Here is a 27,511-nt window from a genome sequence, read left to right on the forward strand (position 1 = left end):
TAAATCCACTTTTATCAGTGTAGATGAAGGGGGAGGACACAGGTTAAAGAAGGGTTTTTAAGCATGAATGGATTGATATATAGATCCGCGCACAAACGTTGTGGTACATTAAGGAAATACGCAGATGGTTCAAAGGATGCAGTCAGTGATATGGTAGGGTGGGGGCAGGGGTGTATATCCCAGATTTAAATGTAAGAGGTTAACTGATTGTGTCGGTAGCTGAGTTGTTGGCCGTGATTATAGGTTTGAGATGGGTGGAGGAGGTGAAAACCCTCCGTAGTGATTTGCTCTGATTCGGCTTCAGTGTTGAGTAGTGTGAAGACGGGCTGGTCAGATAGGGGAGACTTGTTTGTGGAGATGATGGTGCTGTTAATGGGAGTGGAGAGGATGGGAGTGGTGGTAAGCTTTTGCTGGGTTCCTGCCCATGTGGGTGTGGAGGGTAATGAGAAGGCTGATGCCGCAGGGAAGTCAAGTCCTTGATCTGGGCAAGGGAAGACAATTTTATCACATGCACGGGTCATTTTATCACATGGGGCAGCAGCATAGCCTAGTGGTTAGAGTGTTGGACTAGTAACCGGAAGGTTGCAAGTTCAAACCCCTGAGTTGACAAGGTACAAATCTGTCGTTCAGGCAGTTAACCCACTGTTCCTAGGCCGTCATTGAAAATAATATTTTTTTTCTTAACTGACTTGCCTAGTTAAATAAAGGTTACATTTAAAAAAAAGTTAAGGAAGAGGTGGGGAGTATGGGATGTAGGAGAGGAAGCTGTGTAGTGTAGACTACGGTTTGGGCACACAGGTTTGAATGCCACATTGGGAGACATGAAACAGGTCTGTGTGAGTGTTTAGTGGAGGAATGGAGAGATTGTGTGAAAGGGTTAGAGAGGCTGGATGGGGTTTGGGTGGTGTAGTGGGGGCAGGAAAGTGTTGTCCAGGGCTCTATTTTACTTTCTTAGAGGAACCGGACTAATGAATGTAGGTAGGCCGTGACTGGCCTCACAATCCAGTACAGTAGTTGGCAGTGTATGCACTTTAAAAGTTGGATGCTGTCCGCCAACCCAATCTAGCAGAAGACCTAGATTGTGTATGTGTGCAATTCAGAGGGTGAATGGGCAAGACAAAATATTTAAGTGTCTTTGAATGGGGTATGGTGGTAGGTGCCAGGCAGAACGGTTCGTGTGTCAAGAACTGCAACACTGCTAGATTTTTCACACTCGACAGTTTACTGTGTATCAAGAATGGTCCACCACCCAAAGGACGTCCAGCCAACTTCACACAACTGTGGGAAGCATTGGAGTCAACATGGAATGCTTTCGACACCTTGTTTTAGTCCATGCCCAACGAATTGAGGCGTTTGAGGGCAAAAGGGGTGTAACTCAATATTAGGAAATTGTTCTTAATGTTTTGTACACTCTGTGTATATCCAACAAACGCCTCTATTTAGAAGTTGTTTTTATCAATATAATATCCAAATTCTGGGATATTATATATTTCTCAAATAAGTCTGTTTAAATATTACCTTGAGCAACACATTTTTTCTTTTTAAACATTGATAAGAAGCTAGATTTTATTGTTAATTTCAATACTGAGTAAATTCAAGATATGTACATTTCCCAAGAACCCAGATTTCAAGCCTTCCCCTATGAATTTGTAGCTTTTAAATTACTTCTGTTACTATGTAATTCTGTTACTATGTAATTTGTAGAATATTATAATGCAATATTATGTATGATGTGATGTCTTATTTTATTTAAAATTGTGTACGGTGATTTTTGATGTGTTTTTGCCTGAATTGAGTAGTGTTGTTACAAAAAAGAAAAACTACACAAGCAGAGAGAGAAGAGCAAGAGAGGAGGACGCACCATAAAATAAAGATCTGTTAACATATATTTCGGTAAGGACCAAATAAAAACACAGCGGACAAATGCAATTACAGAGATAGTAATACTGAAATGGTTGTTACAGATTAGTGAAAATACAAACCTGCAGTTAGACTTTGGGTGACTATAGCGTTAGCTAGAAGGGCTAGCTAGCTACTAGATATTGGGGGGGCATGTGAGATGTTCGGCCTGCCCAAATGGGGTTAGCTAGCTATGTGTTTAGCGAACAACAAGCTATATCACTCATGTATTACATGTATTACGTTATGCTTTTCGTGAGCTTTAGAAATGTGGGAACTAGCTAGCTAAACGTTTGATGTTCTCGTGTTTCGCTAGGTAGTTACTAGTCTGAATAAGTACGTTGAAGGGCAATTGTTCTGTCTTTAGCCAATGATGCTAGCTAGCTACCCATCTTGCTAATTAATTAGCTCGATTCTAGGTCGGAGAAGGGGTTTTCATTGCAGGACCAACGCCATATTGGCTGTCTGCTCTTAATATCAATCCAACTAACGTTAGCTAGCTTGCACGGCGCCCTTTCTCGAGTAATGTGGTACACATTCAAATGTTGAAATGGCTAGATATAATTTGTCTGTGGTCTCTTCCTGTAGCCTTGCAGAATTTGCTGTCTTTTTGCAGCCTTTCACATTTGGAAACCGCTTTAGTACTGTGACAGACTGAGCTTTTAGCTACGTTATTGGCAAATTGTGTTTTAACAATGAAGTCTCGTTCATGTTGACAGCGTTTTCGTGACCATGCAATTCCATTGCTATTTCATCAACTTCCCCCAATATGTGCTATTTGTCGTGACCAGAGATTGGGCAGTCCAGGGGTGTATTCATTACGCCTTGCAGCGGAAACCGTTCACCGTTTAAGAACCAAACGAAAGGAGGAGGGACCGACCTGAATTTGTCCAATAGAAACTCGTTTTCGTTGGAAACGGTTTCTGTTTGGAGGGAACGATTTCCGTTGCAAAAGTTTTACAACGGTATACCCAGCAGGTGTGTAACCATTCGTCCAAACATGGTTGAAATGCACAAATTGTATCATTGAATTTATATTTAATGATTTGAAACTGAATTGAAAATTGCGTTCGGTTTTAAAATGTGATTTCAAATTGAATATTTATGTATTCAGTTTGAATATGGTAGATTGCATTCATTGTCTGTATCAAGTTTACAAACTATAATTTAAAGTTGATCAAAGTTTCATAATTTCAGATAAGGAGCACGTATCGAATCAAATGGTCTATGGTAAACAAAAGCTTCTGGTGGTTTCTGAAGCCAATCTGGCATGATGACCACAGGCCTTGCCAGGATATTATAGAAGGGAGTGGCACAAAAAAAACATGGATAAACTTTTCACTCCATATTTAATCTTGTGACTGACTGGGTTCGAACCAGGTCTCATGCATGTCACAAGACTGTGTTGACCCGCTTGGCTAAAGCCTATAGGGATAAGTTCAGGAAGTTAATGTAAAGGACGACACGCTGCTTTCTTATTGAATACCATTTCCCCCCGATTCAGCTCATATCGAGACTCGGAACTCAGGACCTCTGCCTCGCAAACACATGTGACTGCCCTCTTGAGTTCCAACCCCCCGCGCTGTTGAAAAAGTCCTTCAATTGCGCAAGGGGCGACACTTCAGACTGATGAGTGAGTTGTAGATCTGAGTCCAGTGGCACCATTGTATATGAAGATGGCGCCGACAGACATGGCAGCTCTGCTTCTAGCTCCTAAGCAACTTTCCAGTATTTTGTTTTTGTTGTTGTTGTGATTTTTTACATTATTAACCCAGAACGGTTTTTGTGTTATTACGTACAGCCAGAAATAATTTTTGGATATCAGAGCGGCGGTAACTCACCAACATTACAACCAGAAATATGACTTTCCCAAATTGGATCCTTTGTTCATACCCTCCAGGGCAACTGAACTTATATCAGAGGCTGCTCCAAGACACTGCTGGTGGAGAAGAGGTATTCTGAGTTGACTTGTAGTCCGACTCAGGAGGCGTGCACACCATCCGCCACTTCCGAGTATATATTCGCTAATGTGCAGTTCAGCTAATTTTCAGTCCCCGGACAATAAAGTAGACGAGCTCAGGGCGAGGATCTCCTTCCAGAGAGACATCAGGATTGCAACATACTGTTTCATAAAATCATGGCGCTCTCCAGATATACTGTCCCCGTTCATACAGCCAGCTGGGTTCTCAGTACATCGCTCAGACCGGAATAAAGAATTATCCGGGAAGAAGAAAGGTGGTATATGTTTCATGATTAACAACTCATAATGTGATTGTGATAGCGTACAGGAACTCAAGTCCTTTTGTTCCCTCAACCTAGAATGCCTCACGATCAAATGCCGACCGTATTACCTACCAAGATAATTATCTTTGGTTATAGTCACAGCCGTGTTTATTCCCCCTCAAGCCGATACCACGATGGCCCTCAAGGAATTACACTGGACTTTGTGCAAACTGGAAACCACCTATCCTGAGGCTGCATTTATGTAGCTGGGTATTTTAACTAAGCAAATTTGACACATCAAAACATTGCCTTTAGTACTCGCACATCTATGAGAATAACATTGGCGTATACAGTGACTGAGTTCATCAGGAAGTGTATAGGGGATGTGGTTCACACTGTGACTATTAAAATCGACCCAAACCAAAAACGGTGGACAGATGACAGCATTCGCACAAAACTTAAAGCGCAAACCACCGCATTTAACCACAGCAAGGTGACTGGGAATATGGTTGAATACAAACTGTAGTTATGCCCTCCGTAAGGCAAGCAAACAGGCAAAATGTCAGTACAGAGACAGTGGAGTAGCAATTCAATGGCTCAGACACGATACGTATATGGCAGATTACTAATGGAAAACCAGCCAAGACACGGACACCGGAGTCTTGCTCCCGGACAAGCTAAACACCTTCGCCCGCTTTGAGGACAACACAGTACCACCAACACGGCCCACTCCCAAGGACTGTGGGCTCTAATTCTCCATGGCCAATGTGAGTAAGACATTTAAGCGTGTTAACCACCGCAAGGCTGCCGGCCCAGACGGCATCCCTAGCCGAGTCCTCAGAGCATGTGCAGACCAGCTGGCAGGAGTGTTTACGGACATTTTCAATCTCTCCCTATCCCAAGCTGCTGTTCCTACTTGCTTCAAGATGTCCACCATTGTTCCTGTACCCAAGAAAGCAAAGGTAACTGAACTAAATGACTATAGCTAAGCCTTCAACACAGTAGTACCCTCCAAGCTCATCTTTAAGTTCGGGGCCCTGGGTCTGAACCCTGCCCTGTGCAACTGGGTCCTGGATTTCCTGATGGGCTGACCCCAGGTGGTGAGGGTAGGAAACAACACCTCCACTGCTGATCCTAAACACAGGGGCCCTACAAGGGTGAGTGCTCAGACCCCTCCTGTACTCCCTGTGTACTCCCACTTAATGATGGGGGCCTACCACGTGTTTAAAGCGCAACTGAAGGCAATAAACAACTTATATCGATGCCACTTAAAATCGAAAAGTCAAACATTTATTCTAGTTTCAAAATCGACTAAAGTGTAAATTGGATAATTTTGGTCAAAAAGTCAGTCTCATCCAAAACAGTTTATTTTTAAAGTGAGTTTGTCATGACTTGAGGGTTTGGTTTTGATTTCAACAAGGCTAACTTGCCCACTAACACGGGATACACACTGCTGCGCACTATCCAATCATACCGCAGAACACATATACAGTGAGACAGACCTGCCCAGCAGTGCCATGGATCAGAGTTTGTTTACATAAGACATGTCACACCTTGGATAGAAGTAAAATTGCGCGACTAAAACTTCCTCTGCAAAAACGTCAACTTAAGAAATCTGTAATTTTTTTAATCTTAGATTGACTATTTTGAGTAAATGATACTGGCATTGTATGGCCTCAAGTTATGCTGAAAACTATGATTTTGATATCTTGGTTGGCCAGTCATTGCATCAATAGCCATTATGAATTTGAAAGTGGTTACATTTCTCCAGGCCTTTTCCTCAGTTTTTACCCAAAATAGAGGCGAGTTGCCGCTTTGTTATTGTTGCAACTGCGGATTGCCACTTTAAGATGGCTAGGTGGGACAACCACAGTTGATGACCTCACTTATTGTCCATTGTTGCAGATGTGGACCATGTTAGATGCTTTCACAGGAGTGACCGTTGTCCCCTGTTTGTTTTGTGGAAAGATTCCCACACAATTGAGAGATTGTAGTGTGCTGAAGCTTTGAGTTCACACACATGCAGGTGGTTGTTTTTTCTCTAGCATTTTCCATACAAAATAAGGAATATGCGAGGCTACATTTTAGTGTAGGCCCAGGCTTGCATTTTTCATGGGGCAGGGTCTGAATACAATCCTCAGTGTGAGACTGATGACGCAGCAGACCTGATTTTAGGTTTGTCCATAGTATGTTCAGGTATTGGGCTTCAGAGTCTCTTGATAACCATGATCAGATTATGTGTTTGGTGGGAGATGAGAAGCAGTTTTCCAACTGACCGGTCCATTACCATATTATTATACCTTATTTGCATATGTAGGCCATATAGTTGACATAATTTTACATAGAACACTTTAAAGATAAGCTATCGAGGGAAACTTGAGCAATGAAATACAAGTTTTCAATGACATGGATGTTTATTTAACTCTTATGGATTTCTGTGATGTATTAAATGTATTTTCATGCTTGATGTCAACATGAGAAATTATGAGATGCATAATCTTTGTGAAATATATTAGTGTATGGCTTTTTGGCGCGGCAGCCATTTGAAGGAGTTTGTGCTCTAATTGTTGAAGCCAATTTACTGCATTTCTCCTGATGCAAAACAAAAGCTGATATGGGGTTGAATCGAGAGTGTTTTGTACATGCTGTTCACTAAGGATGCCTACATTTGCCTGCTTTTTGCTCATGTTTTTGCTTCCATTTCCTATTGTTTTGTTAGTCAATAATTGATTTAAATTGCTTGCTGTCAGGATTGGCTTGGATATCCTGTGCCACAGTTTTAACGAAGCACCATTATTACAGGTAAGCTTGTGAATATGTCCTGAACAGGCTTGGACTTCCAGTCCAACCCCCACAACCTTTTGTCTGCTCGTCATGGTTTTTACCAGTAATTATTAGCTTTGTTAGGCTATATTCATTGACCTTATTGATTCCCTTTTTGACTAGTGTCCTTTTTGGGATAGTGTACTCTATTGTGGAAACCTCTGAAGTTGAGCAGAGCTAAGAATGACCTACCAAGGTATGAGTGGTATAGAGGAAGAGCATGGTATGTTGGTGGCTTTCTTTGACAAGATACCACATTATCCACAAGCCCCAAGTAAATGTCTCTACTTCATGAACTGATCTCCTTCTGTTGACCACATTTTCTACTTGCTTTTTACTAGGTTGTTTTGGCCAACACCTGTTCTGAACAATGCTTGAGACTTGAGCCTACACATATAGGCTAATTGTCTTGCACCTTTAGTGTTTTAATGTTGTTATGCATTTATGCGATAACACATGGCCTAATTTGATCCTCTCTGAATTTTAAACAATCATCAAATCAATTTTTATTTGTCATGTGCCGAAGTGTAGTTAGACCTGAGTGAAATGCTCACTTACAAGTCCTTAACCAACAATGCAGTTAAGAAAAATAAGTGTAAAGTAAAGAATAAAAATAACATAGTTAAAGAGCAGCAGTAAAATAATAGTAATATGTACATGTAGGTAGAGTTAGTGACTATGCATAGATAATAACCAGAGTACCAGCAGCGTAAAAGAGGGGGTGGGGGAACAATACAAATAGTCTAGGTAGCCAATTGAAATAGCTGTTCAGGAGTCTTATGGCTTGGGGGTAGAAGCTGTTAAGAAGTCTCTTGGACCTAGACTTGGCGCTCCGGTACCACTTGCCGTGCAGTATCAGAGAGGACAGTCTATGAGTAGGGTGGCTAGAGTCTGACAATTTAGGGCCCTATGAAATCCATTTCGTTTTTTCCCAAATTCCATTTTTTCCCTATTTTTATTTGTCTGAATTCTGTGTTTTACAATTTATGCTAATTTTATCATCAGAAAGAGTGTCTAATAATGTGAATGAATAAAACGTCAACAATTTAATTAGATAACAGTACATTTGTGATGATGCACAGCTTTAATACAGTTCTAAGTGTTTCATTATAAATGCAAATAAGTAATGCAGGAATCTAGGCAACAATGCAGCAAGCAATAGTCAAAACCTAGAGTTGTAAAAAAAAAACATTGCATTCATTGTTTTTTGTCAAATAAAGTGCTTCGAAGTGTTTCATTGTAAATGAGGGAAAAAAAGGATTCAGGCAATAATGCAGCAATAGGCAAAACCTATGGAACTACCTTATGAGCTCCTATGTCTGTCCATTGTAAGTTTTCCATCTATCACAGACATCTCCATTGAAGTACATGATTGTCAGCCTATTTGTGTTGAGCTGAGTGAGTGCCTCTCGCTTGTCTTTGAGTAGAGTCTTGTATTTGAACACCCTAGCCAGCCGGTAGACCTCTGTGTCAAATCCAGCCACAATCTTTTGTGAAGGGGCCTTTTTCAAACATTTGCTAAAAACCTGTTTGCTACCCAGCCAGCATAGATGTACACGTCCTCGGAGTACACGTCCTGGTAATCCGTCTGGCCCCGCGGCCTGAATGTTGACCTGTTTAAATGTCTTCGGCTGAGGAGAGCATGGTCACACAGTCGTCCGGGAACAGCTGATGCTCTCATGTATTCTTCAGTGTTGCTTTCCTTGAAGCGAGCATAGAAGTAATTTAGCTTGTCTGGTAAGCTTGTTTCACTGGGCAGCTCGCGGCTGTGCTTCCCTTTTGTAGTCTGTAATAGTTTGCCAGCCTTGCCACATCTGATGAGCATCTGAGCTGGTGTAGTATGATTCAATAATAGTCCTGTATTGACACTCTCTAAGGTATTGGAGTGGCCATCACAAAGCCCTGACCTCAATCCCATAGAACATTTGTGGGCAGAACTGAAAAAGCGTGTGCGAGCAAGGAGGCCTACAAACCTGATTCTATTACGCCAGCTCTGTCAGGAGGAATGGGCCAGAATTCACCCAATTTATTGTGGGAAGCTTGTGGCAGCCTACCCAAAACGTTTGACCCAAGTTAAACAATTTAAAGGCAATGCTATCAAATACAAATTGAGAATGTAAACTTCTGACCCACTGGGAATGTGACAAAAGAAATAAAAGCTGAAATAAATAAATCATTCTATTATTCTGACAATCCTAACTGACCTAAGACAGGGAATTTTTACTAGGATTAAATGTCAGGAGTTGTGAAAAACTGAGTTTAAATTCATTTGGCTATGGTGTATGTAAACTTCTGACTTCAGCTGTATCTAGAAAGGTGTGTGCCTTTCCAAATCATGTCCAATCAATTGAAACATGGTGCACCTGAGCTCATCATTTGAGTCTCATCACAAAGGGTCTGCAGATTGATGAGGGAAAACATTTATTTAATCCAATTTATTATAAGGCTGTAATGTAACAAAATGTGTAAAAAAGGAAGGAGTCTGAATACTTTCTGATTGCACTGTAGGTTTATACAATTAATTAATTGCATTAGGCTTGGGCTGTATCCAGATTGTCATACCTTTTTATACCGACCTTGTACCACACAAGGGGTGCTATTTTCAAACCCCACTGAGCAATGCTAACAAGTACATGTAAAATCCCATCTAAATGCTAACATTAAAATGTCTCTGACCTAAAGTATTTGCAAGACAGACATCCCAACTCAAAGTTATACAAGTAACAAAAAAATGCTACAGTTTGCTGCATGCACTAAACAAATATTAGACAACAAGGCTTTTGATCCAGTAGGGAATTGTCTGCTGTTTCCAAGCAAGCAAAGCTTAATTTTGGAAGAAGCTAACCACTTAGTGAGATGGCTAACTAGCTACTAAATTAGCAAAACAAATGCACAACTGCAGAGCATTTACAACATTTTAGACCGTTAACTTAGTATTTATACAATATCTAGCTTGCAAACATTTAGATGTGAATTCCATACAGTAAGTAGATCACCTGGTGTGTGCTTAGCAACAGTGAGTGACTCAAGGCTCTGGTCTCTCATCGTTGTGCTTGTAAACAAACACCACGTGACTTGGGACTACCAACAAGCTTCATAATGAAAAATTATGTGACGGGTGAAATGAGGGTTCGCAATCTTCATCTCCTAACGTATTACACAAGTTGACTGCAGGTAAACTAGGTACAAATATTCGAATTCATTAAAAAAAGTCAAAGAAATTGTTTTGACGGTAATGAAAAACCATCCTGTGGCTATTTCCAAATACCCCACTGTTCGGTATAGCCTAAATTTCATTGAAATGTGTGGTACTATAATTATGAGCAAGATTTAGGCCTACGAGTAACATTTCTACATTCAATATTTGCTTTTTAGACCTAGGGTCTACATAATGTCCTTGAGCCAAGGCTGATGTATGTGGTGAATGAAGCAATGTGTGGATGGCTGTCTAAGAGTGGTGATGAGTGGACAAACCACCTAATACTTGTACATATACTTGTACATACATTTTGAATTTCTCTGATGCATTGGGCTCTCATCGAATATATATACAAACGTAAGCCGTCTTGTAAATCATGGTTTCTCTCCTGCTCTTTGTTTCTTGTGTGTTCATTGCTCTTTCCTCTAGTCTTACGGTGGTTGCCTTTTTTCACCTGCAGGTGTGTGTTGTTTCGCCTCAGCAGCATGGCTGTGGTCATCCGCATGCAGGGTCTCCCGATAGTGGCGGGGACCATGGACATACGCCATTTCTTCTCTGGATTGACCATCCCAGATGGTGGGGTGCATATTGTAGGGGGTGAACATGGTGAGGCTTTTATTGTTTTCGCCACAGATGAAGATGCCAGGCTTGGCATGATGCGTAACGGGGGAGCAATCAAAGGTTCAAAAGTGTCACTTTTGCTGAGCAGCAAGACCGAGATGCAGAATATGATTGAGCTTAGCCGCAGGCGTTTTAAAACGGGCAATGTAGAGGGAGCAGCAGGAAATGGTAGAAGGCCAGGTCCCCCCGTCAACACATGTGGGAGGGGCAGTCTACCCAACACTTTACAAGAGTTCAGCAATACCACACCAGCCACCGTCACCACAGCTGCCTCTGCACATGAAACCATAAGCAACAAAAATGTGTCCACGTTTGCCCCCACTGGCATGGGAAACATGCCCCCCAGTTTCAGCAACAACTTCAGCAGCCCAAATCTCACCATGGGATCCAGTATGAGAACAGCCATGTCCTCCCGCAACTCTGTACCACTACCTATTCACCCTTTGACAACCATGCCATCCTTGCCACCCATGCCTTCCATACCCCCCATGCCACTTACACCACCAGTGTCCTCTGTGCCTCCTGTTCCCACTGTGTCACCTTTAACCCAAGGCCCCCCTGTCCTTCCCATGAGTCTGTCCCACATGGGCTCAATGCCACCATTCAACCCAGGTGTCCCACCCCCTAGTGGACTGGCCCCAAATCACATGTTTGTTGGCCATATGAACCCTCTGTTAAATCTCCAGGCACACATGAAGGCAGCAATAGGTAATTCCGACGAGTTATATGTCCACCTTCAAGGCCTGCCCTTCTCAGCTACTGAAATGGATATTGGGGAGTTTTTCTGTGGGTTAGGGGTGGACTCCATCCGACTGGTCAGGGACAACATTGGCCGGAGTAGCGGCAGGGCCCTGGCAAAGTTCTTTTCCCCTCAGGACACTTTTGAGGCGCTCAAAAGAAGCAGCGGAATGTTAAGGCAGAGGTACGTGGACATCTCTCCGGCCACAGAGAGCCAGTGGATGAGTGTCAGCAGTGGTGGCAACGGGGTTAGAGGGCAAGCCCACTCAAAATCCAGTAATGTGCCCCAAGACCAGCACCACCGCAGCAACATGAATTCAGCATCTCCTTCAACCAGAGATCATGCAAGGTCTCGCTCCCCTCACAACAAGGAGTTCTGTGTCTACCTAAAAGGCCTGCCCTACGAAGCAGTAAATAAACAGATCTGTGAGTTCTTCAAAAAGCTGGACATTATGGAAGACCGCATTTACATTGCTTATGGACCCACTGGCCGAGCTACAGGTGAGGGCTTTGTCCAGTTGAAAAATGAAATGGATTACAAGGTTGCCCTCAGCTGTCACATGCAGTATATGGGAAGCCGATTCATACAAGTTCACCCCATCAGTAAGAAAGCTATGTTTGAAAAGATTGATTCCATTCGTCAAAGGATGCAGGGTGTTGATAAGAAAAACAACTCTGAGTCCGGCAAGAGCCCTAGAAACTGTGCACACATCTCAAATATTCCATATAATGTGTCAAAGAAAGATGTCCATCTGTTTCTGGAAGGCATTGCAGTATTTGAAGAAAGTCTGAAAGTTCTGGTTGACAGCAGTGGTAATGGTCTAGGTCAGGCTGTTGTGCAGTTCAGGGTAGAGGAGGATGCGCTAAATGCTGAGAGACTACACAGGCAGAAGTTAAATGGCAGAGATGCCTTTGTGCATTTGGTCACCTTTGAGCAGATGAAGGAAATTGAGAGAAACCCACCACCACAGGTTAAGAGAGGCCAGAAATTTGAAGGGAACTCTCAAGGCCAGGCACACGGCCATGCTCAGGCACAGAATCCTATTCAAGCCCAAGCTCACCCCTTTGCCAGTATAACAGGAGAAGAGTTCAACTTCCTCAGAAACACTGTTGGCAATTTAGGCAATGGTCCTTTTGCTCAATTTACTGTCCCAGGTAATGGAATAGTGGGCCCTCCTCCTCTAACCCCATTTGCAGCAAGTCTAGAGAATGTAGCCCATAGCATTCCCCCACCCATGGTTGCTGGTCACTTGCCTGGAGCAGTTCTGGCATCCCCAAGCTTCCGACCAGGTAGCAACAATGGCCCACCTGGCTTTGGACCAGAGGGCATGAGGGACAGGCCACCTTTTGACAACGGCTCTAGAAAGAGCGGAGGCCATAACAACCGAGGAAGTGGCCAAGGGCGTTTAGAAGTGCGCCCTCAGTCTGCCTTGGGCCGTGGCCCTGGCTCTGACCCTCTGAGAGAGCAGTCACACGGAGGCCCTGGTAACCCTCGTGGACCAACCATTGTAAAGATCCAAAACATGCCTTTCACCGTAACAGTCGATGAGATCCTAGATTTCTTTTATGGGTATCAAGTGCTGCCTGGTTCAGTCTGTCAACAGTTCAGTGAAAAAGGCCTGCCCACTGGTGAGGCAATGGTTGCCTTTGAGTCACACGAGGAGGCATCATCTGCTGTCATGGATTTAAATGATAGGCCTATTGGGGCTAGGAAAGTGAAGATAACCCTAGGATAAGACTCCAATGTTCCTCTCTACCAATAATGATTAAGTGAAACATCCGGTTTCATTAATGCAAAGGAAAGAACTTGCATTTAGGATTTAAGCTCTCAACTATCTTTAGCTCCTTTACCAAAGTTATCAAGTTGTTAGTAGCGTAAGAATCAAATGGAACGCTGCTATATTGATTTGATGTATAATATAGCTAAAGTGGGATGTTTGGATTTTCCAAATGGCAAAAAGCCAACTGTTGATGTAGCTTGAGTCCATCATATTTAGAGTAAGAGCCTTGGATGATATGGTTGGATTAAGAGGATAGTCTTATTTCTGTGCTGAGATGTCACTTTCACTTAGGAAGCATGTATTATTTTCAAATGCCCTGACACATTTTGTGTTCTTGTATTTCTTCCATAGATTTAACATTCTCTTTGTGATGATTTTCCAAATGCTGCCATGCATGGTGTTAGTACAGAGAACACTCATTGTGTCATGGTTAAAGCGTTTGCTTATTTGCTCTATGCTGTTTTTCACTGTTAATAAATGCAAATGTCAATGTTGTTGCTAGCTATGTTGTATGATAAATTGTACTGCTTGTTTCTGAGAAAAAGATGTTGAACATTGCATTTGGTTTAATGGTCTGCAGAGCTCTTTAGAACTTTTTGTATCTGCCAACCCTCCCACTGCGATATACTCTTTTTGAAAATGAGCTGTTTTGCAAAGATGTAAATACTATTTGGAATGTTTTAGTTTTGTAGTGTTGTCTAACAGGAGACACTTAAGTTTTATATTTTTGGGGACGTTCCAGCTTATTTCACAAGTGTGTATATACTGTTTAGCTTACACTTTTGTCAATAAAATGACATTCCTGACAGATTTACAAGCCATTCTATTTTTCTCATTTTTCACTTGCTTGATGATTTTCTATATGAACAATAAAATGGTTTTGGGAAGGCACCCAGATTTTACCAAACGGTCCAGGTAATGAATTAATTTTTATTAAGGCCCAATGTAGCAGTTTTCAAATAATTTCTGGGTAACAATTAAGTACCTTACTGTGATTTGTTTTAAATTAAAATGGTCAAAAATAAACTGAATAGCTTCAAAGAGCAGGCCAAAACCCCATCCCACCAAAACAGGTTGAATTGTCTGGCAGCCTTTTGAAACTGCTCTTACGGGGGAAAAGGGCATTATCATTTTTCAGTGTTATTCCAACCTCATTTTATTTATATAACACAGGAAGAGCTTGACTGCACTGGGCCTTTTAAGTTAGGCCTACATTTGGCTGTTTAAACTACTTAAAAAGGGTAATATAGGCTATATTGTTTTGCAAGTGACCATATAGGGTTGAATGGGACATTTGATAGGGTTTGCCAAGAAACCCATACAGTAGGCTGGTTTTCCAGACCCAGATTAAGCCTAGTCCTGGACTAAAATGCCCTTTCAATGGCAATTCTCTGTTAAGAATTATTTTTAAAACAGGACCAGGCTTAATCTGTGTCTGGGAAACCAGCCTTTAACAACCTCTTAGAGCTACCCCCTACTTTTTAAAATTTCCACCTGAAGACATACCCAAATCTAACAGTCTGTAGCTCAGGCACAGAACCAAGGATATGCATATTATTGGTACCATTTGAAAGAAAACACTGAAGTTTGTATAAATGTGAATTGAATGTAGGAGAATATAACACAATAGATCTGGTTTAGATAATACAATGGAAAAAAAACATGTGTTTTTTTGTTTTTATTGTTGTATTATCTTTAAAATGAACAAGATAAAACAAACATTCAGATAGGATGATGGGGACAATTTCAGTGAAAAACATAAGAGGGCAACAGTACTTGTGCAAAGTTTCAGAATGATAACTTCCAAAATGAGTGTGCTTACATGACATTTATCATAAAGTGACCCAGGTGTCCCACACAAGTAGCCCAAATGTACCCAAGTGGACAAATTGGTGAAGTTATAAATTTTGAATGGAATAACTATATACAAAATGCCAAAATGGTATTCTAACACCCCCCCCCCCCCCCCCCCCCCCCCAAAATGGAGAAAAAACATGAAGAAAAAATATATACATTTACAAAATAACACTTTCAATATTTGGAAGACCCTCAGTCCTCTACACAATATTATGCTGCTGATGCCAGGTGCCATAGCACATCCATGCCTGCAGAAATACATTTGGGCAGATGAACACCACTTGTGGCAGGAGCTGGATGAACCAGCTTCAGTGGGGGATGGACACTTTGGCACTGGGGGCTCCCATTCGGAGTCAGTGTCACTGTGAAAGAAAATGTTCAGTTAGAATAGTTTCACATATGAACCCTGTATCAACAGGTATAATAACAGATATATATAGAGTACAGGGAACATAATATATTCAACCTTATTATAGACCTACTAGATCTACTGTCTCATTTATATTATGACATTTCAGCTAGATCTACTGTCTCTATTATATTATGACAGACCAGCTAGATCTACTGTCTTTATTATATTACAACAGACCAGCTGTATCTACTGTCTCCATTTCACTTTGGCCATTGTTGTGGGCCTGCACTCCCCTCAACAGCCTCAAATAGGCTATTTCATTTCACAAATAATATTTTATATTATTCATTTCAAACAACGGCATTAGCATGAGAAGAACTTACCAGTCCAATACGATACGATGTCCTCTCCGTTCAAAAAAATATTCCTCCATTTGGGAATCGCTAAATGAATCGTCCTCGATCAATTTCTTCTAAAATTGTGTGTACATCGGTATATCTAGACTTAGATTTAGCTTTCCCTGACTTAGTCGCCATACTGATTGATATATAAACAGCTGAATATGCGCTTTACCAAAACAACGCTGTGTGCAACATGTGTTGCTCCTTCCGGTATGAAAATTCAATGGCAAATGACCCTCTTTACGTCGGAGTTTACTACATGGGTTGGTCTTCCAACACATAAACATTACATATTGCCGTTTTACCTCAGCACATTGGCTATCTACCCAGCTAGATTTCAAGACGATCAGTGGTCATTGGGTTAAAATACAGTCAATCAACCGATTTGAAGACAACAAGTAATGACATCATTGTGCACCAATGATTTGCCTGCTGTCAATATGTCCCGCGAAATGACCCATCAGGTTTGGTTGTGTTACAAACAAACCAGTTGATTGCAATGAAAACAAACATGACTGGAAAAGTCACGTTCTGTGTGTGTATTTACCTCGAGTGTGTCGTCGGAAATGGAATGAGACGGAATTCACGACACAAGCGGTTCACAAAATGTTTCCTGTTAGGCTATAAAATGGATTTTATCAAACAATAGACCATTCATTGTGTAACAATGAGCATTGGGATTGCAAACAGAGGAAGATCGTCAAAGGTAAACTATTTATTTTATTGCAGTTTGTGATTTTGTTATGCCTGTGCTGGTTGAAATAGTTGTTTTTTATGGGGCTCTGTCCTCATAATCGCATCGTATTCTTTCGCAGTAAATCCTTTTTTAAATCTGACAACGCAGTTGGATTAGCAAGATTCTAGGCTTTCGAAACATGTGAGACACTTGTATTTTCATGAATGTTTAATATGACTATTTATGTAGCGATCACTGTATGTTGTCGAATTTCATCCCACTACCGGGTTCCGTGCGCAGAGAGGTTAAAGCACCTCAAACGCCAGTCCTTGAGGGCCAAGTTCTGCGGGTTTTCACTCCTCCCTTGTACTTTATTGATCAATTAAGGTAATTGATTAGCTAAAACTTCCCCTTACCTGGTTGTCTAGATCTTAATTGCAAACAAATTGAAAGGAAAGAACAAAACTCAGCAGACACATGGCCCTCCAGGAACTGAGTTGTCCACCCCTGCCTTTTAAAAGGGAAAAAAAAAAAAAAAAATTCAACTTCATATTCATCATCTCCAGCACCTCCCCAACATATCTGAAAATGGCACATTTCTATGTTTTGTAGGTAAAAAGAGAGTGTTTCAGTGTTTCAAATTACATTATTGGAGTGCATTGTGTAATTTTAACCAATTATGTGTAGGCCTTGCCTACTAATTCCCTACTAATTGGTTGATGTCATTGCAAAATGCTTATCTTCTATCTTTTTTTACTACAAAACATACATTTGCCATTTCCACATATGTTGATAATGGGGTGGTGCTGGAGATGAATATGAAGTTGCCATATATTTTTTTTCTTCACCTTTTAAGGATCACTTTACTCAATGTTTTTGTATTTTGTTCAGTAGTCTACTGTTGATATGGTCTCACATTTTTATTTCAGCACAAACAGTTTACAGATGGAGCACTGTATATAATTATGTTCATAAATTGTGTGTGTTTTAAGAGAGTACACATTTATTCCACTGTCACAAGGCCCACTTTCAATTCCACTGTAGATGCTAGTGGCAAACATGCCTACTAGAAGGCTAAGATAACATCTGTTGCTTGTCTTACAAGCTAGCCTAGCGCTAAACCTAATTGTACCTTGTTTTTATCATGCGGTTTAATGGAACATTTTTGACTGATTCATATGAGTTCTCTGAACATTCATTTTTATTTTGAAGTGTTGTAAAACGTATACAGACTTTTTAAAATATTGTCTACTCATCAATTAAGTTGTTTATTTCATAATGTTTTAAAGAGTGAAATGCTGGGTGTTCTTTGATATTTGGGATATCTGCATTTCTCACTTTGTCCTAATGAGCCCACAGATTGAGAAAGGCCTAGTCGGCACTGGGGTGAAATGGTAGGCTGTTTTGTGGACATACATGACAACCTAGGGCTTGCTTTGAACATGCTGATGAACGTAAAACATATTTAGAAACTAATATGGCCTGGAAGATGCCTTTTTCACTGTTAGAGAGAGCCCATGGAAAGAGCTGCTGAGTTGCAATGCAAAGCAAGTTCGGACTTAACTGTCATTCAGTACATTCATACATTCATACATGCCTATTTTGGTTTGCTTCCTTTAAAAGTCAGTGTGCTAAAATATTAAATATTATGCATTACACTACTTTTTGGGTACCAAACTGTCAGTTTGGACATGATTTATTATGGTTAGACTTCACGATATTCCTTATTTTCCCATCTGATCTCACACTTTTGAAATCAAGCCGTTAACCGGATTGTAATCTAAAGCAGTAGGCTATATCAGAAATGGCCATATAGCTGGCCTTTGATATAATAGAGGACCACACAATCCCAAATCCGGAGTGAATCTGACATGGGACGCAAGCACAGCCTTGTGCAGAATAAGCCACAGTTTCATCACTTCCAATTGACACTGGATTTCATTGTGATGCATATTTTTGTTCAGTAAAAAGTGTATCCGATTGATTTGCCTAATTTGTGTCGTTCCCAATTAGTCTCAATCAACTTTACAAATGGCTATTTATTGAGTGCAATTGATAGGCCAGCAACACTAGAAGATCGAATGTATTGGGTTGTAAAATGGCTACATTATTATCATACAGAAAAAATCATTTCAGTGATGCAGTGAACTGCTAAGACTAGTGCTGGTGGCTATTAACTAACTTAATTGCTTTACTTATTTTTTATTAATTGATGTGCTGAACTTCAGAGTGAGCTGAAACTGTCTGTTCTATAGGATTGTATTATCATTTGAGCTGAATAGGCATTCTGTCCAAGGATCTAGGTAGAAATGCATGTATAGTTATAAAATGTATAAGTGTGGATAAATGGATAGCCAGAATTTGAAAACAAAAATTACAGCTTAAAGTGGAAATGTTAGATAGCCTACATAGCAAATAGAGCCTTGGTATTTGCTGTAGACTTTTATCTCCCTCACCAACTTCAAACATCTGCTATCTGAGCAGCTAACCGATCGCTGCAGCTGTACATAGTCTATCGGTAAATAAGCCCACCCATTTTTACCTACTTCATCCCCATACTGTTTTTATTTATTTACTTTTCTGCTCTTTTGCACACCAATATCTCTACCTGTACATGACCATCTGATTTATCACTCCAGTGTTAATCTGCAAAATTGTAATCATTCGCCTACCTCCTCATGCCTTTTGCACACAATGTATATAGACTCTCTTTAAAAAAAAAATTATACTGTGTTATTGACTTGTTAATTGTTTACTCCATGTGTAACTCTGTGTTGTCTGTTCACACTGCTATGCTTTATCTTGGCCAGGTCGCAGTTGAAAAAGAGAACTTGTTCTCAACTAGCCTACCTGGTTAAATAAAGGTGAAATAAAAATACAGAAAGGGTTGTGTGCCCTTTGTGTGTGGTAGCCTAATATACAAATAACTTCAGTTAGTGGTGTTAATGTTACTTAATTGTTTACATTTAGATGAGTAGTAGTGCATAAATAAATTGGGCACCTTTTAAACCAGTACAAAGCATAAGTGGATTATAACAAAACTGATTGGAATGAAAACATGTATATTTTGATGTTGAATTTTACTGCAGACGTCCATATTTTAAATTAGGTGCTTGGCAAAAATGCACCAGTTTCAAGCTCTGCTCTCTGTCATATATAAGAATATTTTTGATCAGGACATGGTTACCTATTAATTTGCAAATTCGCAAGGCACGAGAGATCTGGGTTGCGTTTCAAACTGATAAAAGACACACCTTCGTTAATTTACCATCGCCTTATGCCCTTAGGGAAATTGGGCGCGGCAATCTTGTGGTTGGTCCAAATGAAGACGCCAAGCAATGGCAGTTAGCAATGTTAGCCACTCAGCCCTCGTTTTTAATAGCGTTTGCGGATGTACTATTATGTTCACGTCGGGCCTGAAACGCCCCATAATTCAATTCGCGATGATCTGCTAAGAAAAGTCTGCCAAAACTTAAAACCTCAACATCAATATGGATGTCATCACACAAGTGTAAGTATAAACAAATGTAAATAAGTTATAAATTGTGCTACTAATTCACAAACACGTCTAGTAAAACTAATGTTTTTGGAAATTGTAGAAATAAAACATTTTCCTTCTTCAGAAGTTCCAGCTAGGCAGGCTAACGTTAGTTAGCTAATTAATTAGCTAGCTATTATACAGTAGGCGTATATTAATAATGATATATTTAATGTAAGTAGACATGCAATCATATTTGACTGTAGCGCATATAAAGCACCAACAAGCTACCGGTGGATGAAAACATGTGACGAATTTCCGGGCAAGGGCGGTCCGTTTAAAAATCATTCCTTCCTTCCTTTACCCCGCAAGTGTATACTCGACAGACGTCATGAAACGTTATCAGAAGTGTCCACTTAATTTGAGGGCTGGGGGGAAAGGATGTGTCTGTTAAGTGTTTGGAATGCAGCGCTAGTGACACTAGAATAGATATTGTACAAGCAAATTCTAATAATATAAAATTATTAACAAATGTACGTGTATCGCTTGGTTTAGTTAGCTCCGTTTCCAACGGTGGTTAATGGCTGGCTTTTTATTGAACGGAGTTTATACGTTAACATTGCACATCGGATGGATAGGCTAATTATAAATTGCTACATCTTTATATCTGTAGAAAAAAAAATCATTCACCCTGTCTCAGTGGGTGCAGCTTCAACCAGGGATATGCGTTCGTCACTAATTACCACAGCCACAAATGGATAAACCCCGCCTATTTCTACAATTTCTAAACCTAACCCTAGGCACACTGCTAACATGACTAACCTTAATCTTAAATTAAGACCAAAAAGCACATTTTGGTTTTCATGATTTTTTTTACTACACAGGCAATTTGTGGCTGTGGTAACTAGTGACAACCGGGATATGTGTGTAGTCACTTCCTGCACGATCAGTACTATCTGGGATCCTTAGGACGTCCCTTACCTAATCATAACCTCAAATATACAAATATTTGCCTTAACCATGTTAAACTTCAACGGCTTGCATGGGGTAGGGACGTCCCAAGGAATTCGGCTAGCACGGACGGACCCTTCCCCCTGCACTGCGGGCACCACAAGTGACGTTGTCTCTTGTCCAATAAGAACGTTTTTATGGTGGCTGATCATCCAATGTTGAGCTCACTTGACCATCTGCCACACCTTTTTTAGGAAATATTTCCTCGACTCCACATTCATTTCGTGTTACGGCAGTGTGCTGTTCAGTGCTAGACAATTACAACTGTTTCAAACGAGACCTGATATTCCGTTTCGTGCGACAAGGTAATATTTGTAGCCTATCTATTTTTATAAAGTAGCCTCTGCTAGTTTAGAGATCGAGGTGAGCAGGCAAATCCGTTTATTGTTATTTTATGGGCGTAATAGGCCCTGGCCTTGGGGTTCTTGTCAGGCTTCTTTTTTAATGGTTGAGTTAACTTTATAGGAAGTTCTCTTTCCATGTCGAGTCTCTACTATAAAATAAGCGTCTGGTAGTTTTCAGGGTGTCTGATTCACATCTGAACTTTTTGCTGTTAACTAGGAAGTATGTAGTTTATTGTAAATATACAGTACCAGTGTGTTGTGAGCCAGGGTTTCTAGCATGACGACTACTCAAAACCCGCCCAAAAGGCCTGAGTACTAGCCCAACATTTTTTTCACAGCAAAAGAGTTAACATATTTATACAACAAACCTTTTTTTCCGTCAACATAACGTTGAGGCAATTAAGAAATATCGTAATTTTTAATAACGTTAGATGCAATATCCGGTTTAACTCTAAATAATAATTATTGCGAGCTATGACTTAAAGGAATTTGAATATGTCTCAAGAGAAGATAATTAGCTCGTATTCAATTCTCCAGATAATTTTCCATCACTTAAATAAAGGAATTTGAATATGTCGTAAGAGAAGATAATTCGCTCGTATTAAACTCCCAAGATAAATCCACATCCATTGATGGAAAATTAACTCGTTTGACTGTTATGATTACTCAATAAGGCACAAGGGGGTGTGGTATGTGGCCAATACTCAACGGCTAACGCTTCGAGAACACGGATAGTATGGTTGCGCAATCTAGTGTGCAGCATCATCTGGACATGTATGTATGCAACAAAAGTAAAACATTCACCTTCTGCAACCGTTTCAGTCAAGCCGAACGCATACAGTTTGACGCATACGTTCGATACATACGCAACACACCGAACGCCCTGCAACTGCCTCTGCAACGCAATGCTGCAAGGCAAACGCAGCGTTTAATTGGAAATTAATGTCATTCTGGTGTACCAAAATGCAATGAAGCAGTCGGTGTGATCGAAACGTAAGGGCTGTTCTTATGCTTGACTCAACACGGAGTGCCTGGATACAGCAACATATACCACAAACCCCAGGGTGCCTTATTGATATTATAAACTGGTTAAGTACAGTGAAGTGCCTTTCTTGTAAACTCAAAACCCAACAATTCAGCAATCAATAAGAATATGAAATATGAAATGCACATTAAAGCAAGCATACTATATACAGAAAATATTTAAAGTCAGCTCCAATACCATATTTACATGTGCAGGGAATTCTTATTTTCAATTACGGCCTAGGAACAGTGGGTTAACTGCTATGTTCAGGAGCAGAACGACAGAATTTACCTTGTCAGCTCAGGGTTCGATTTTGCAACCTTTCGGTTACTAGTCCAATGCTCTAACCACTAGGCTACCTAGCGCCCCATACTGGAGTGATGGCGTTAGATATGTATAGGGGGAAGGGGACTAAGCAACAGGATATAAGACAAACAGTAGCAGCAGCTCATATGTGAGCAGGTGTGTAGAGTCTAGGGCTGGGCGGTAATACTGTATTTTACTATATACCGGTATTGCTGCACGGACTGGTTTGGGTTTTTACTTTACCTTCTATAACAGTATTTGAAAGTTTGGTTTGTTAAATGTGATACGCCGCGTGTAACGTCAATTCTTATAGTTTACACCGCTACTTGAGTCATCCCTCCACTCTTTCTCCATGCTGCTTTCCACACAGACCTAGTCCCACCCCCTGTCACTCAAGGAGCGCATTTGTTGTTGCTTTGACCACGAGACACTTTCATTTGTCTGCATGGTCAATTTATTTATTTATTTTGCCTTTATTTAACCAGGTAGGCAAGTTGAGAACAAGTTCTCATTTACAATTGCGACCTGGCCAAGATAAAGCAAAGCAGTTCGACAGGTACAACAACACAGAGTTACACACGGAGTAAAACAAACATACAGTCAATAATACAGTAGAAAAATAAGTCGATATACAATGTGAGCAAATGAGGTGAGATAAGGGAGGTAAAGGCAAAAAAGGCCATGGTGGCGAAGTAAATACACAGTCAATTTAGTGTATGTAAACTTCTGACCCACTGGAATTGTGATACTGTGAAATAATCTGTCTGTAAACAATTGTTGGAAAAATTACTCTTGTCATGCACAAAGTAGATGTCATAACCAATTTGCCAAAAATATTGTTTGTTAGTGGTTGGATAAATTAGTTTTAATGACTCTAACCTAAATGTATGCAACCTTCTGACTTCGTGTGTGTGTACACACACACACTGGGCCCTTTTTTAATTTATGTCACTTTTTTGAGCTGACCTAGGCATTGAACGGGGCACCTTGCTCACGCCCGGAATTCAGTCTGGCTCTAATGCAATCAACTTTCTCCTGGTGCACAACACACCTACCGAGTGCCTTGGCCAGATTAACCGAATCCCCTCAATGAGAGAAAATATTTGAAATTGACAAGATGGCGGTGTGCACGTTGTTGAATTACTTCCTGGAGCAAAACGATTATTTAATAACATCACATTTTCTAAATTCAAACAAAAACCCCTGCAACTGGACATGGATGTTTAGAATACATTTGATTGCCTTCCAAATCGGAAATTAAGGAAAAATCGCCGTTCTCTGCTACACCAAACAGTATCTAACGTGACTGCTAATGGAGCATCGCATCCCAGCCCATTGCAATCTGCTAGCTAAGAACCTGTCCCATTTTTTTATTTCCTCTATGCCGACCTGGTTGACTCACTCATTCTCAAAATTGCCATTTTTACTGAGCAGTGTACATTAAAGCAAAGCCTGGGATATGGGAAGCGGTTAATGGTAATTTAAATTCTTTATATTATTTATTCCTGAAGAATATAATTTATAAATGCCTCATGGCATGTTTTTCTTTATCATAACCCAACATAAGGGTTTGTTACTCGATTGTTTATAAACAACAAGAATGTAAACGGCTTCAAATATTAAAAAAAATGTAATGGACTGTCGTTCCCTGCATCTGGAGCATTATCTATGAATTTGAGAGGATTTTAATTTCCCTGGCACATTCCCTTAGCGTCATACCAACGCAAGTGGCAGGGACCCCGTTGTTATTGTTTTTAACTGGAGACTTTAGCTTTTAATATAGTCATATTTGATCTGAAATCTTGTTTTTTTCTTCCTGTCTTGTTCAGATGGCTTCTCAATGTGTGTCAAAAGTAGAACTCTCCATCTCGTGCAGCAATCTCCTCGACAAAGACGTTGGATCCAAGTCTGACCCACTCTGCGTGCTGCTGCAGAGCATTGGGGATGACAAGTGGACCGAGGTAGGGAGAAAGTCTAACTAATCGAAACGTTTAAAAATTGGCAACGTTCAGTGAGGTCCAAAGGTATATTGACACTGATACATTGTGTTATGCCCCGGTATTCCAGCACTTTGGATTTGAAATGATACAATGACTGAGGTTAATGTGCAGACTGTCAGCTTTTGTTTCAGGCTATTTTCATCCATATCGGGTGAATCGTTCAGAAATGATTGCACTTTTTGTCCACATTCTAGGGAACCAAAAGTATTTGGACAAATTCACTTATTAGTCAGAAGTTTTGTATTTGGTCCCATATTCCTAGCACGCAATGGCTACAACAGAGGTGAGACTAAGTCAATATTATTTGAGTTGCAACGTTCGAGTCAAGTCTTTGTCTATTTATTGAGCTGTTCTCATTATTGTCTTAAAAATGTTTTGATTATGTAAAAATTAATTTGAACATATATTCCAAATGCAATTTTGACATGCTTAAAAGACCATTTGCCTGTGCTTTAGTAAATGTTGCTTTATGCCTCTACTGGTGTGCTTGCAAAGTAAACGGTTAATATTGTTGCTCACCCATTTATAAAAAAAAAAAAAATTGAACTGCATATTTCCTTATTACAATATTCCTCACTCCCAAAAATAGTGTTTTTAAACCTCTTTAGGATCTGCCTAAAATGACATATCTAACTGCCTGTAAGCTCAGGCCCCGAAGCAAGGATATGCATATGCTTGGTACTATATGAAAGGAAACACTTTGAAGTTTGTGGAATTGTGAAAGGAATGTAGGAGAATATAACACAATACATTTGGTAAAAGATAATACAATTTTTATTTATTTTGTCTCATCTTTGAAATGCAAGAGAAAGGCCATAATGTATTATTCCAGCCCAGGTGCAATGATATTTTGGACACTAGACGGCAGCAGTGTATGTGCAAAGTTTTAGACTGATCCAATGAATCATTGCATTTGTTTTAAAATTGTGTATCAAGACTGTGCAAATGTGCCTAATTTGTTATTAATAATTTTTCATGTCCAAAATTGTGCACTCTCCTCAAACAATAGCATGGTATTCTTTCACTGTAATAGCTACTGTAAATTGGTCAGTGCAGTTAGATTTAACAAGAATTTAAGCTTTCTGCCAATACAGATATGTCTATGTCCTGGGAAATTTTCTTTTTTACTTACAACCTCATGCAAATCGCATTAGCCTACGTTAGCTTAACCGTCCTGTGGACGGGACACCAATCCCAAATTATTTTAAGGCTTAATCTGAAAGTCATTCATGTTAGTAGTATACAGTGCCCCTTGACTTTTTCCACATTTTGTTACATTATTCTAAAAATGGATTAAATAACGGTAAATTACATTTTTTCAAATATAATACAAACATAAGTACTTACGTATTCAGACCATTTGCTATGAGACTCAAAATTGAGCTCCGGTGCATCCTGTTTCCATTGATCAATTCTTGACATGTTTCTACAACTTGATTGGCATCCACCCGTGGTTGACAAAGTACAGAGATATCCTTGATGAAAACCTGCTCCAGAGCACTCAACCTCAGACTGGGGTGATGGTTCACCTTCCAACAGGACAACGACCCTAAGCACACAGCCAAGGCAACGCAGGAGTGGCTTCGGGACAACTCTCAATGTCCTTGAGTGGCCCGGACTTGAGCCCAATCGAACATCTCTGGAGAGACCTGAAAATAGCTGTGCAGCGACACTCCCTATCCAACCTGACAGAGCTTGAGGATCTGCGGAGCGAATTGGAGAAACTCCCCAAATACAGGTGTGCCAAGCTTGTAGCGTCAAGATTTGAGGCTGTAATCGCTGCCAAAGGTGCTTCAACAAAGTACTGAGTAAAGAGTCTGAATAATTATGTAAAAGTATTATTTTTTTTAATTGACAAAAATGACTATGTTTTTGCATTGTCATTATGGGGTATTGTGTAGATTAGGGGGGGAATAACAATTTAATCCTTTTTAGAATAACGTAGCAAAGTCGGAAATACTTTTGTGTGTGTATATAAAGTGCATTCGGAAAGTGTGTTACACCCCTTCAAATGAGTGGATTCAGCAATTTCAGCCACACCTGTTGCTGACCGGTGTATAAAATCAAGCACACAGCCATGCAATCTCTATAGACAAACATTGGCAGTAGAATGGCCTTACCGAAGAGCTCAGTGACTTTCAATGTGGCACTGTCATAGGATGCCACCTTTCCATCAAGTCAGTTCGTCAAATGTCTGTGCTGCTAGAGCTGCCCCGGTCAAGTAAGTGCTTTTATTGTGAAGTGTAAACGTCTAGGAGCAACAACGGCTCAGCTGCAAAGTGGCAGGCCTTACAAGCTCACAGAACAGGACTGCTGAAGTGCGTAGCGTGTAAATATTGTCCGAACTCACTTACTGAGCTCCAAACTGTCTCTGGAAGCAACATCTGCACAATAACTGTTCTTTGGGAGCTTCATGAAATGTGTTTCCATGGTTGAGCAGCCGCATGCACACAAGCCCAAGATCAACATGCGCGATGCCAAGCGTCTGCTGGAGTGGCGTAAAGCTAGTTCCAGTGAAGGGAAATCTTCACTCTAAAGCTAACTAAGACATTCTAGATGATTCTGTCCATCCAACTTTGTGGCAACTGTTTGGGGAAGTCCCCCGTGCACAAAGCGATGTCCATACGGAAATGGTTTGTCGAGATTGGTGTGGAAGTACTTGACTGGCCTGCACAGAGCCCTGACCTCAACCCCATTGAACACCTTTGGGATGAATTGGAATGCAGACTGCAAGCCAGGCTTAATTGCCCAGTGTCAGTGCACCACCTCACTAATGCT

The 27,511-nt window shown here is 40.5% G+C and overlaps 2 protein-coding genes across 7 annotated transcripts in view; both read left to right on the forward strand.

Moving 5' to 3' along the window:
- Window positions 1–1,780: 1,780 nt before the first annotated feature.
- LOC109890896 (RNA-binding protein 12) lies at window positions 1,781–14,098 on the forward strand. The gene is made up of 2 exons (XM_020483018.2): window positions 1,781–1,893; window positions 10,605–14,098. Exon 2 carries the CDS (start codon window positions 10,630–10,632, stop codon window positions 13,237–13,239), a length of 2,610 nt encoding a protein of 869 aa, XP_020338607.1. The 5' UTR covers window positions 1,781–1,893; window positions 10,605–10,629; the 3' UTR covers window positions 13,240–14,098.
- LOC109890902 (copine-3-like) overlaps window positions 1,832–27,511 on the forward strand; it is a 56,881-nt gene continuing 31,201 nt past the window's right edge. For 2 of the 6 annotated variants that reach the window (XM_031827654.1, XM_020483049.2), the window contains exons 1-2: window positions 20,021–20,081; window positions 24,563–24,694. In XM_031827654.1, coding sequence (XP_031683514.1) covers window positions 24,563–24,694 — 132 coding nt within the window. In that variant the 5' untranslated portion in view covers window positions 20,021–20,081. Of the gene's footprint in view, window positions 1,894–20,020; window positions 20,082–21,235; window positions 21,365–24,562; window positions 24,695–27,511 lie in introns of those variants that run through there. The other 4 variants (XM_020483058.2, XM_020483031.2, XM_020483040.2 and 1 more) reach the window with 3 other exon arrangements.

The sequence above is a fragment of the Oncorhynchus kisutch genome, linkage group LG1 (genome assembly GCF_002021735.2).
Source record: "Oncorhynchus kisutch isolate 150728-3 linkage group LG1, Okis_V2, whole genome shotgun sequence".
NCBI classification, from domain to species: domain Eukaryota; kingdom Metazoa; phylum Chordata; class Actinopteri; order Salmoniformes; family Salmonidae; genus Oncorhynchus; species Oncorhynchus kisutch.